Below are 12,951 nucleotides of genomic sequence, written 5' to 3' on the forward strand. Positions count from 1 at the left end.
TTTCAACGTAATAATAATAATAATAAATGTTTTTAAAGAAGCAAATCAGAATATTAGAATTGATTTCTGAAGGATCATGTGACTAATGATGCTAAAAATTCAGCTTTGAAATCACAGGAATAAATTACATTCTAAAAAATATTCAAATATAAAACATTTTAGTTATTTTAAATAGTAAAAATATTTCAAAATTGTTTTGCTGTACTTTGGATCAAATAAATGCAGGTTTAGTGAGCAGAAGAGACTTAAACAGACTTTAAAAAAACATCAAAAAAACTTTTGACTGGTAGTGTATATGTGTGTGTTATATTGGATTCATATTTTGCTTCTTTTATTCCCACCAGTCCCCGTGCCAACAGGGATGCCTACTCCGGCATGGACACTCCAGGGTCCAAACGCAAGCTGTACAGTGCTGTGCCAGGAAGACACTATGTGGTGGTCAAGTCTTACCAACCGCAGGGCGATGGAGAAATCGCTTTGTATAAGAACGACAGGGTCAAAGGTACATGTATCTCTAAAAACATTGTACCATTTCAGTTTAACTATACTCAATTAAACCACATGTTATTGCTAGTAAATATGGCCATTTTTAAGAGTGCACTGAATGCAGGGAAAAGCTGGTTTGTAGCAGAGAGTGCAGTTTCTCCTGCCATATGGAGAGCAAGAATTCACAGATTCTGCCCTTCGGCACCAGCCGATGCCTGGCCAGAGCTAGCAACACTTCACAAACAGAAAGAGATGAACTAGAGAGGTTTCATTAGATAAGACTAAAGACTTCATTGGATAAAATCAGCATAGGCTTGATATATTATACTGGCATGTGTAAATTAATACACATCCATAGTGGTCACAATGCATGTTGTGAGCAAAATGATCTTGAAAGAGCTGCATGTGTTAACATCTAAGGGCCATTCTATAGAATTGGTGCAAACTGCTGTCCCACAACCAAAAACTCTTAGATGTTTACTAAGATACTTATATTATCTATTGAAACCTGAAATAATATTTAAAATATCAGTAAGCTTCATATATATATATATATAATCATCAATTATTGGGTACTTTCAAAACGATCCCTAACCCCTAAATTTCAGCTTATGAAATTATATTAAAACATATTTGTTTTTCAATTGTTGTTTTTTAAAGTATCAGTAAGCTTCATATATATAAAATCATCAATTATTGGGTACTTTTTTATTGGGAGGTGGCTGTCCCGATCCCTAACCCCTATTTCAACTTATGAAATTATATTGAAATATTTTTTTGTATTTTTTTCCATTGTTGTTTTTAAAAGTATCTTTTTGATTCTTTTAAAAGTTAAAAAAAAAGATTTATTTTATATTTTCTATGTTAATTAGGAAATTTTAGGCATTTTCACTACGAAACAGTGTATGTTTTAGTCCATTGGCCGAGATTTTAACTTCACCCCTACACTTTATGTCACTCTCTCTCATAGCTCAAGGTGTGAGTAGATAAGTCCCATCATTTTGAGGTAAATTTGTTAAAAAAAAAAAAAGTGTGTAACTTTAAGGAACGTCATTTTAAGGAACACCTTTTTTTCTGCAATTAAGCACACTTTTTTGGGAGTTATTCCATAACATTTAGTATTAATATGTGTACCACTGTTCAAAACTATGCTAGCTAACCATGTGCTGATTAGCATCTTTGAGCGAGGTTCAAAAGTATCAAAATTGTCAATACCAAAACATGTGGTGGAGTTTCAGTGACATCTTTGTTTTTTTGGGTGTTATCCCATAAAGTTGTGACTACTGAAACAGTCACGATGGAAACATGTCATCACTGTTTTGGTAGTGACAAAAAGAAAAACATAATCCTCATATTTGAGGGAAATTTTAGTACATTTATGCATTTTTATATGTGTTTATATATGTGTTTTAGTATGTGAGTTAAAATTCTGTAATGTGATGTGGTCACCAAAAATTCGGTAAAACATCTTGAAATGAGTATGATCAACTTTTTGCCTTTTACAAAGAAAAATTTGAATTAAAATACAAATCTAATAAATTAAATAAATTACACTTAAAATATTGTTAAAAATCTTGTTATTCATTTACCTCTGAATTTATTTGAAATAAAATAGCTAAAATATATATTTACAATGTAGATGTTAGCAAAATCTTAAAAGGTCAATGTAATGCTTATAAAATTATATATTATTGTTTCGATAGTGACAAATTTGCGTAGAGGACAAATATTCCAAAACTTTCTGAAAATACAATATGAAAATTAACTGCACAATTACTAGAAATGTGTACCTTTGATATTATACACTTTGCATACATACATTTTTTTTTAGAAAAACAAATTTTTTCAAGACATTTCCAACTCTTGACTTTGGACCAATTCTGTAGAATGCCCCATATAGGACTGCACATGCAGTATGTAAATAATGAGAGGAGAGTTTAATTTTTTTTTTTTTGCTGACTTTCTCATACGTAGTTCTCAGTATTGGAGAAGGAGGATTCTGGGAAGGCAGTGCCCGAGGGAATGTAGGCTGGTTCCCAGCAGAATGCGTGGAAGAGATTCCAAGCAAACCCAACGAGGACAGGCCATGTGAGTGTCTACACACTAACACACACTTTAAACATGTTCTCAATCACCGTCATGTCAACCTAAAGGCATAGTACACTCAAAAATAAAAATTTTGTCATTAATAACTCACCCTCATGTTGTTTCAAACCCATGAGACCTTTGTTCATCTTCAGAACACAAATTAAGATATTTTTGATGACATCCAAGAGCTTCCGACCCTGCATAGACAGCAACACAACTGACAAATTCAAGGCCTGAAAATTTAGGACCTCAATAAAATAGTCCATGTGACATCAGTGGTTTAACCATAATGTTACAAAGCTACAGGAATACTTTTGTGTGCAAAGAAAACAAAAATAACGACTTTATTCAACAATTTCTGCTCAATTTTCTGCTCAGTTTCATACAACAAAAGTGGTCTACACTACTTCTTCACACAAGTGTCTTCACACAGCTTATTTGAATAGACTTGAATGAGATTTAAGAGCTGCAGTGAATTTCAATTCTGGTATTTTTTGAAATTCTTACATCTTTGAATGACTGTCAAGCATCAGAAGACTTCAAATATATCGCTAGACTCACTTCTTATAATGCTCTTTCTGATTTTCAAAGCCTGACAGCCCCTTATCAGCATTAACTTTAATTGTTTAAAAAAGGAGCAGCATGAACATTCTGGTAAATATCTTCTTTTGTGTTCCACTGAACAAAAAAATCATACAAATTTAGCTCAACATGAAGGCGAGTAAATTTTTAAACACATTACGAGGTGAGGGGAAGAAACACTTTTCATGCTCCTCTTATTATGTCTTTTCTCACTCTATTCTTCTCCAGTGCTCTGATAACCCGCAGAATATGTTAGGAGCCTTGCGGCGATAACAGGCTGTTAATTCAGTTAGTGTTCATTTGCAACTAGGCCACAAAGCACACACGTCCACCTCTCAGATCAAATGCTCGCGTTCATCCGTCAACCGTCGGCGTGAATGAGCACCTGAGAATTTGTTTTGTGCTTTATATCCAAATTGGACAGAGCACAGGAATGCCATTAACAGCAATCATAGCTGTACTCCAGTCCAAATGTGTGTTAAATTTAGTTTTTTTTTTCGTTGTAAGTACAATCATTGGCTGTTGTGTAGCTTTGGTGTGTGCACTCAACGTTCGCTGTGCAAATTGGCAGAAGGGGCCAGGGGCAACATTCTGTTGAGAGTTGTTATTTTGGGCCAAATGAATGCCTTCCACATCAGTGCAGCTACTGTGCGTTTTTCAGCCCTGTATGTGTGTGTGGTGCAAGTGTCATAGAGACATTTAGATGCTTTCGAAATGCATCTGAACCTTTATAACCGCAACTGTAAAAGGAATTGCATTGCATCACACTCACATAACGTAATTAGCCAAATCCTGTTGTTAATCTACAATCATGCTTTAGTCTAAAATCTTCAACACTATTATCTACTGTGCTCCAGATTGTTGCTTATGACCATGTACAGTAAAACAGCTATTGGCAGCTACACGAAACAAATGGAGAGCTGTTTATGACAGCATGTGGCGAGCAGAATGGAGGTGTGGTGAACGACAGCTGTCATTGGCCGAGAGGCTTTGGCCCATGTGACTCGGGGAGAGAGTCTGGCTGACTCAGCTCTCAGACTGTAAGATGTAAGTTCGCCCGTCATGTGATGGAACATGACATTTGCCTTAAGGTTGTGCTGCGGTAGCACAGTAAGCACTTCTGCATCTGTACAGCTAACCTAAGTGCTGTTATTAACGGTGAAGTGTGTAATTTCAGAGCTGAAGTGTAAAAAAATTGTTTTCAAACAGGTTTCCTGTCTGCTATTGGTTGGACAAACAAGTAGCCCCACCCCAAACTCATTCTATTGGTTGAGCCGGTGTTGCTATGCTTAGTTGGTCGGAATTCTCAAATAAACATAGCAGTGTTTTGAAAGCACCAGAGTGTTTAGACTTTTCAGGTTAATCATTGCAATGTTGTCTTTGTTATATGTGACCCATGCTGGCCAAATGAGTCGGAATGCGGACTAGTTTTTGAGCTACAAGCAAAAGATGTGGAAAACGTCGAAGTTTTAGTTTTGAAATGTTTCGAATTCTACATAAATTAGTTCATTAAACCCTTTTCTAGTGATCACACTGCTCCATATAGTAATTAAACATCTAAAATGATCTTTATTTGTACATTTTTACTGAGAGGAGTACCCTTTTCTCAGCTTACTTCTGGACGACTGCTGTTGCTTTTCATCACAAGTTATAGGTCTATTGTTGCAAAGCGCAGCATTCCAGCTTTGTGAATATTCATATCGAATATTAACTAGTGAAATATGATTTTCACATTTTTCAAAAGTGTGCAATCTCCTTATAAAGTGCATTATTGCGAATAATGTCCTGGCGAGATGCACAAAAATATAATCGGTGATGTCTCACATGAACGTTTAGTTAATAGTTGGGGAAAATCTGATGTGTAACATTATATTAGGTTGTTTTAAGTCGCATGGGTGTATTTGTAGCAATATCCAAAAATACAATGTATGGGTCAAAATGGTCGATTTTTCTTTTATGCCAAAAATTATTGGAAAATTAGGTAAAGGTCATGTTTCATGAAGATATTCTGTAAATTTCCTACCGTAAATATATCAAAACTTAATTTTTGATTAGTAATAACATTGCTAAGAGCTTCATTTAGACAACTTTAAAGGCAATTTTCTCAATATTTAGATTTTTTTTGCACCCTCAGATTTTCAGATAGTTGTATCTCGACCAAATATTGTATTATCCTAACAAACCATACATTAAAAGCTTATTTATTCAGCTTTCAGATGATGTACACATGTCAGTTTAAAAAAAATTTACCCTTATGACTGGTTTTGTGTGGTCCAGGGTCACATATTGAGCTGTCTCAGTAGCTGTTTTCATCCACCTATTTTTATGCACATTTTGGAATATCGCACAAAAAACGCTGGATGGAAACGCCAAGATGCACATAAATTCTGAAAATTCGCAAAAGTTTTTAGTAGGATTGTAGAATTGCATAAACTACAATGGAAACACATTTACAGAATAAACTCCTCCATGCGAATTAAAAAAGTAAAGATGGGACGGGATAACTTGACAAACCAGCGACATCAGAAGTGTTGTTTTGGTCATTCTGAAATGCCTGAGCAAAGTCTGTCATCAAAGTATTTCTGTATCATTTTCTTACACGACTGTGTTCCCAAACAGCAGTGACCGCATTTATTGTGTTTCATCAGCTCGCTCTGAGGCGCAAGCAATATAAAAATTATTATATTTAGTGGCTTCTCCTACTTTTCTTAGTGATATTTAGTGCCAGTTCATAAGGAAGTGATGATTTTGTTCTCTTTGGCTCGTTGGATGGAAACAGCACTTTATTTGCAGATGTTTTATGAGATATTCCAATTTTGTGCACACGTTACATTCACATCTTTGAATGGAAACATAGCTACTGTTAATCAAAACATTAAAACAGATTGAATTACCGTACTCGCTGCTCTTGATTAAACTACTGTTTATCTGCATCATTGTTCTTTTTTATTAGCTAAGATAAAAAAAACAGCTATATTGTGACTAAATATTATAGTAAATATTATTAAGAAAAAAACTGGAGGATGACTTGCAACATTTCTGGGTGATTTTGCTTTGGAATCTTCAGAATACTTTACCTCTATTTTTTACCTCTATAAATGGCTGACATTTTTGTCAGATTAGAACAAATCATTTTAATTAAGAATGTGGAAATAAAAAGTCATTTTTGCCAACATAGGTCACATATGAGAAGGTATTTTAAGTTAGCACCATAAAATTAGACAAATCTATAAAATGTTTTGTATGTTCAAAAAAAATCCTTGCATAGTTTAACAGCCTCTACTATAAAGAACAGGAAAAATCTAGTTTTAAGTTATATGTCAAAAGTTGTAAAAACTTTTATTACATTTCCAAGAAAAAATTTACCATGAAGTAAAATTCCCTATGAAAATTATTTAATAATTGTCCTATTGTCCTTGCTTTGTTTTTTCACAATAGCCTATCTGCAGAACGTCTGATGATTGGGCGATGCAAATGTTGGGGGGCGTAACTATTAATGATCCCGAGACTATTATGCAATAGTCGTTGTTATGTTAGGATTGACCTATTTTTCAGTGGTATTTTGCAAACACCAGGTTTATATAAGAAGGAGGAAACAATGGTGTTTAAAACTCATGGTATGTCATGTCCATGTACTGAACTGTTATTATTCAACTATGCCAAGGTAAATACAGTTTTCCATTCTATGGCACCTTTAAATGTTATTAAAATGTATTTAATAACACTTTAAATAAATAAATATTCAAAGGTTTTAAATATTTTTCAATGTTAAATGCATTAATAATTCTTAAATTCACCCAAAAATAACAATTCTCTCATTAATTACTCACCGTCATGTCGCTCCAAACCTGTAAGACATTCGCTCATCTTTGGAACACCAATTAAGATATTTGTTGTTGAAATCTGAAAGCTTTCTGACTCTGCATAGACAGCAACACAACTGACATATTCAAGGCCCAGAAAGGTATTAAGGACATCGTTAAAATAGTCCATGTATCATCAGTGGTTCAACAAGCTGCAATAATACTTTTTGTGTGCAAAGGATGACTTAATTTAATAATTTTTTCTCTTCCCTATCAATCTTTGACTTACGTTCACAACGCGGTACTGCTGAATAAAACGTAATTTAGTTTTCTTTACACACAAAAAGTCTATTTGTAGCTTCATAAACTTAAGTTAAAACCACTGATGTCACATGGACTATTTTAATGATGTCCTTACTACCTTAGCGTTCCAAAGATGAACGAAGGTCTTACAGGTTTGGAACAACATGAAGGTGAGTAATTAATGACAGAATTTTTATTTTTGGGTGAACTATCCCTTTAAATATTATGATTTTGTGTAGCATTTGACATTTGTACATCCTAAACTAATCTGGTCTGGTCGTTAAAAGGTCAGATTATCTTTAATAGAGCTATTGAGCTTGACAGACAGTCATAACATTCTCAGGGGGTTCCTCTCTATGATATAATTTCCTGTTTTCCCAATGTTTCTGTCTGCATATTGGTTACATTTCATGACATTGTTGGTCTAGAAGGTGTGTATTTGCGCCACAAGATATATATTTGAATAAATTGTGACCAATAATTGAGTTGTCACAACACATTTGGGCAATTTGCACACTTTTTAACAGTAATCTGAGGTGAAAGTGCTTGCTATGCTTGGTATAAGTGTCACCTGAGGCGTTTTGAATCTCATCCATGTTTGCCAGTGTTGCAAAAGAAGCAGGGCGGCAGAGTGAAAAGGTGAGAAATGCTATGTTGCTATGTTGAAAATCCATGGCTACTACAAAAGACGCTTTCGAAAAGTTTCAAGGACAGCTGATTTATTTCACTGATTTATGAAATAGTCATTTGGTTCCCATGGAAATGCGTTCTGCATTATTTTAATCACATCTTCTGGCGCCCAAATCTGTCTAATTTTAGGCGAAGCCAACAGCTAGCCAAGGCATATCACATATGCTGCAGGAAAGCCTTAAAAGTTGACGATCTAGCGGAGTGTACAGTTAAATCCAGCATCGGCTGGTTAGTTACAGCACAAGTATTCTGCTGAAGTCTCTTGAACCTTTCCGAGCAACACTCATGCACATTCCTGATTGATATATTTCCATGGAAACATGCTCTACACTGTACAAACCCTGTTGCTAAGGAGTGGGCCTTGGTAAGATTTTTTTCCTCTTTTTGTGGCATCTTTTTTTTTTCCCTCTCTCACACACTCTCTCTCCCTCTCACGGCACTGAGAACAGAGCTTACATACCATCTTTTCCAATGCCACGGTTCTCTTTTCAATGTGTGTGGTGCTGATGGTCAGCTCGCACCTGAGTGCTCGAGGAGACGCGAGAGTTTTTGGAGATGGGAAGTTAGGCGTCAGGGCCTGAGGGATCGAGAAAAGTGGCAATCCCCCCTCAGGCAAGGAGAATTGAGTGTTTCTCGGATTGACTCGGGGGTGAAATAAAGGGGACCAATGGACGAGACTATCAGATCTAGGAAGAAGGTTCATTTCGGAGGTATGTTGATTTGAGGATTTGTGCTTTGTGATGAATTACGGATTTGTGCAACCAATAATTTTTGTCTTGCTCTGCGCTCTGATTAGTTCGAGTCTGCTGTCGATAAAATTTCAGTTGCAGCTGTTCATGATTTATGCTGTAGTTTTTAGGTAATTGTTTATCCTTGGTGACTTAGTGACTTTTGGTGTCAGTTTCAGAGGCCTTGAACAGTTATGTAGTAAAACATCCAAACAGCCTTGGGCTCATTTGTCAGTCTAATTCAATTCTCCATCATGTTTGAAAATGAAAAATCACAGAAAGTTTGATTACACTGAACTGAGTGGTCAAGTCGTAGAGTTGTCAAACTTGTGCGACTAGCAGAATATTATAGTTATTACTTTTTTTTCCAGCGGTGCGCTCTGACTCTGCCTTGAAAGTTTTGCATCCTTTAAGTCCTGCTTGCTGCGCGTTTACTATCTTTATACATTTTATCAAGTGAGCCACCCCTGGTGGTTTGAAATCCGGTGTTGTAGCAACTGTCATCGCTCCTCATGTCAAATAGACTTTTTTTCCTCACACTGTCCACAGAGGAACAACGATTGTGTCAAGTACGTGTGGCTCTGTGTGTACGTGCCAGAACGCTTTTTTTGTTAGTAAGACGACACAGCTGCTGGAGAAAACTGACAGGGTGTTGCATTAACAAGAGATATTGTGGCCATTTTATTCATCCAATTAATTATAATGTTTTTATCTCTTGATGTTTAGTTGTATGCATGCGAAATCAGGTATTGCTTAAAACTGCATAATGCACAACCTGACAAAACACATCTATAAATGGTAATGTCAAGGCTCAGAGTGTGATGATTCACTTGCACACTCAAACGATTCAGTTTTGATTTATTCATTCGATGAGATGCATCATAACACATCCAGTCTGACCTCAATATTATTTGAGTTGTTTCCATATAAAATGAAAAGGCGTAAATGCTTACTTGTCAGATTTTTATACTATTTTTAAATTTTGGAACCTCTCAGGATAGGCATGTTTTGCTAACTGTTTGATTAACCAAAATTTCATTAAACTGCTGCTTAATATATTTGAAACAACTGACAGATGGGGAGGACATCTTACATTAGCAGTCACAGGACCGAGCGGATGTCTCTGTAGAATTGCGCTAAATCTAAACCTCCTTTTGTTTGAACATCAAAACGTTTCAGCTCAACAAAGAATTGAGCGTCTGTAACTTTAACAGCTAACCAGTGAGTAGGTTGGAAGGGGAAAGTGTTGAATCCCACGCAGCCTCCTGACTACTGATATCATCGTGTATCAACAGAACCGCAGAGGACAATACAAATGGTGCAGTTTTCAGAAGCTGCAGCCTGCAGAACAAACTCCTTGAGAACCTCATTAATGGATATTAATGAGGATGTCTATTATCACCATTTGTGCCAACGTTAATGCCCGTCCTACCTCCGTATAATTCGCTGTCCTTTTAGGGCATTGAGGTGATTTGATTGAATTCAAATATTAATCCAATGTTTTCATTTGTACAAGTCTTCTATGCACAGTTGTTTTAATGGCGTACACGCATGATGGTACTCTAGGAACGGCCTAGAACGAACGCTCCCCTCTGAGACGTTCGGAAGAGCGAAAAGGGAGCTGTGTAGACGATTAATCTCTGCGACATAAAAAAGTCTCTTCATTAGCTTTTTTGGCTCTAATCCTGGTTCCTTCCATAAAACGCAGTCAATATTTGGCCTTCCTGAGCTCTCTCCGAGGACTAGTCTAGTTTGGCTCCATTATGGGCCAAATGGTCCCTGTCTTCCAAAGAGCTTTTTATTGGTCGCAATTAAAAGGGGAAGGTGGTAGAGTTGGCATAGTGCAGATTTTGAATTCACTCTTATATAGCTCATGGTTCAAGAAATGTATTTTATTTTATTTATATTTGTGTGTGTGCCATGCTGGTAGTGATCATCAGTGACTATATGCACATCAAGGTACTGCCTGGTAAAACTGTAAGCACCATTTGTTATTTAATACTCATTTTTGTCAGCGCACAGTTGGTATCACATTGGCTAAATGATTAAATGTGTTTAAAAAATGGCACCTGAGACTATGTGACATATGGCACACAGTAAGACCGATTTGTGACTAGACAGCGTTTTTATCCAATTATGTAACCGAACCTTTACAGCATTCACACTTTATCACATCTGCTGTACGTCTCTAAAATTCTGCTGGCTATTTTTATTCTTTTTGCACGTTTTATATTCGGTGTGAAAGGGATGATAATGATGTTGAAGTGTTCAAAAGTTTGCTGAGTTAGTGTTTGAACACATGCAGTCACCAAAATTTTGAAAGAAACTTTTGTTTTCGCATAAATAAAAAAGGAGCACTACAAATTCTGAGCACTGTGCATTGTTGGAGTATTACATAATTGTGGTGATCTAAAGTAAATGTTTGTGAATATGTCTTCACAGATGCCCGGGCAGACCGATCGGAGAGACGGAAGCTCTTTCGACACTACACTGTGGGATCTTATGACAGTTTTGATGCGTCAAGGTATGATCAAATGTTTTTCTAATCCTTCTGACCATGTTTTTTAAAGTACATGACGGTGGTTTGAAATGGGTTCTGTCTTGTGTACATATTTACAGTTTCAAAAAGGTTACAGATCAGATCGTTTTTCTGTATACAACATTGCGGTTTTAGATTTTAGGATGTTTTGCCTCAACAAGGTCAGCTATGTTGGTGAAAGGCAAGAAAGAGACCGGTATAACAGTTCCAATGTCATCATCAGGTCCACACGGAATCTGCGTTATACAGATTGTGTTAAACAGATGTTTACTAAAGGGGTCATGAACTGCCTTTGTTTCTATTTTGTACTGTTCTCTGAGGTCTTTTTATAATTTTATCAAGGTTTTTACATCAAAACACATTATAATTTAGAAGTAATAGGATTTTCTGTCCTGTTTTGACCCCCCTCATAGAAACGCTCTGTTTAAATAGATGTGGCAGATTGTAGACTCGCAAGTAAATGCCCACTGCTGTGATTGGCTAACAGTTGTGTATGTTTGACAGCCTACATCCTCCATAGATAGACGCATAAATACTAAGTACATATCAAATGATCTGTAATAACTAGTGTTGGGTTCGAGTCCACCTAAGTTGAGTCCGAGTCGAGTCTGAGTCTTTAACGAATCGAGTCCGAGTCCAACTAAACACTGCTGTTTGTCAGTATCTTAACCTTGTTCTCGCCTTTACAACTAGAATAAGGCAATGACAATTTAAATGTAACAAAATCAAACCTCTATTGCATATTGCCATTTGGATTTTTAAATTTCAAACCATCTCATAATTAGTGTCCTGCTCAGCAAACTTAAAGTCATGTAAAATTTTTGTTTATATTTCAAAATTCTGACTTTATTTTCCCAATTCCGAGATTATATCTCACACAGTCTGCTGCAGCAGGAATACGATGCTGTTGCTTTAAGACCGGATGCACAGATCATATATTTTGACACATGTGTATTTCTCCCAACTGTTCAAATTCACTCAAGACAAAACCGACTGCATTTGCATAAATACTCTCCAAGACGTTGCAATTTGACATTACTTTTCGTGAAAGTGTGTAGCAATAACATGAAAAAGAAAACTAAATTCAGCAATCACACGCTGTGAGGCGTTTTCGGTGAGCACGCTTTGGGTGTGTGTATGCAAAGAAACCAGCAGGCTTTCAAGTACTGGCAAGACTTTTAAACACATGCAAATACTGAATGTCACTTTCGTTATAATGCATTGAGTCAGTAAAATTTCCGCTGGACTCGGCAATAATTCCCGAGTCTGGAAAGCTCGAGTCCCAGTCAAGTCAGAGTCAAAATGCATCTAAGTCCGTGACAAGTCCAAGTCCGCTAAAAATTGTATTCGAGACTGGACTCGAGTCCGATTACAAGTCCGAGTACCCCAACTCTAGTAATAACAGACAAAGCAAAAGTGACCACGTAATAAAAACAGTTACTTACACTTATGTACTGTCGGATCCAATATAATCAGCACAGTATTGTCCTTTAGTTTCAATCTTTCTGAAAACCCCGGGTCGAGTTGTGTCTTGTTTGTAAAATGAATCTGCTGTAAACCAAATTCTTACTTACTGGAACTTTACAAATAATAAAATTCATCCACCCTTTCCTAATGTTAGGATCAGAAGGAAGGCAATGCAAAGACTGTGTTTTTTCACAACTTGGCTTTGCACAGCATCTTGTCGTCTCTCGGTTATCTTTATCATTTGGTTTCTGCGTGGCTTCATTAT

General features: G+C 36.3%; 1 protein-coding gene across 1 annotated transcript in view; it reads left to right on the forward strand.

Annotated features, from left to right (window-relative positions):
* Positions 1–12,951, forward strand: part of shank2b (SH3 and multiple ankyrin repeat domains 2b) — a 112,062-nt gene that overhangs the window by 59,649 nt on the left and 39,462 nt on the right. The window contains exons 11-13 of the mRNA XM_073831605.1: positions 345–502; positions 2,461–2,574; positions 11,123–11,204. Of these exons, the coding sequence (XP_073687706.1) occupies positions 345–502; positions 2,461–2,574; positions 11,123–11,204 (354 nt within the window). The remainder of the gene's footprint in view (positions 1–344; positions 503–2,460; positions 2,575–11,122; positions 11,205–12,951) is intronic.

Source organism: Garra rufa, chromosome 25, assembly GCF_049309525.1.
Source record: "Garra rufa chromosome 25, GarRuf1.0, whole genome shotgun sequence".
NCBI lineage: Eukaryota > Metazoa > Chordata > Actinopteri > Cypriniformes > Cyprinidae > Garra > Garra rufa.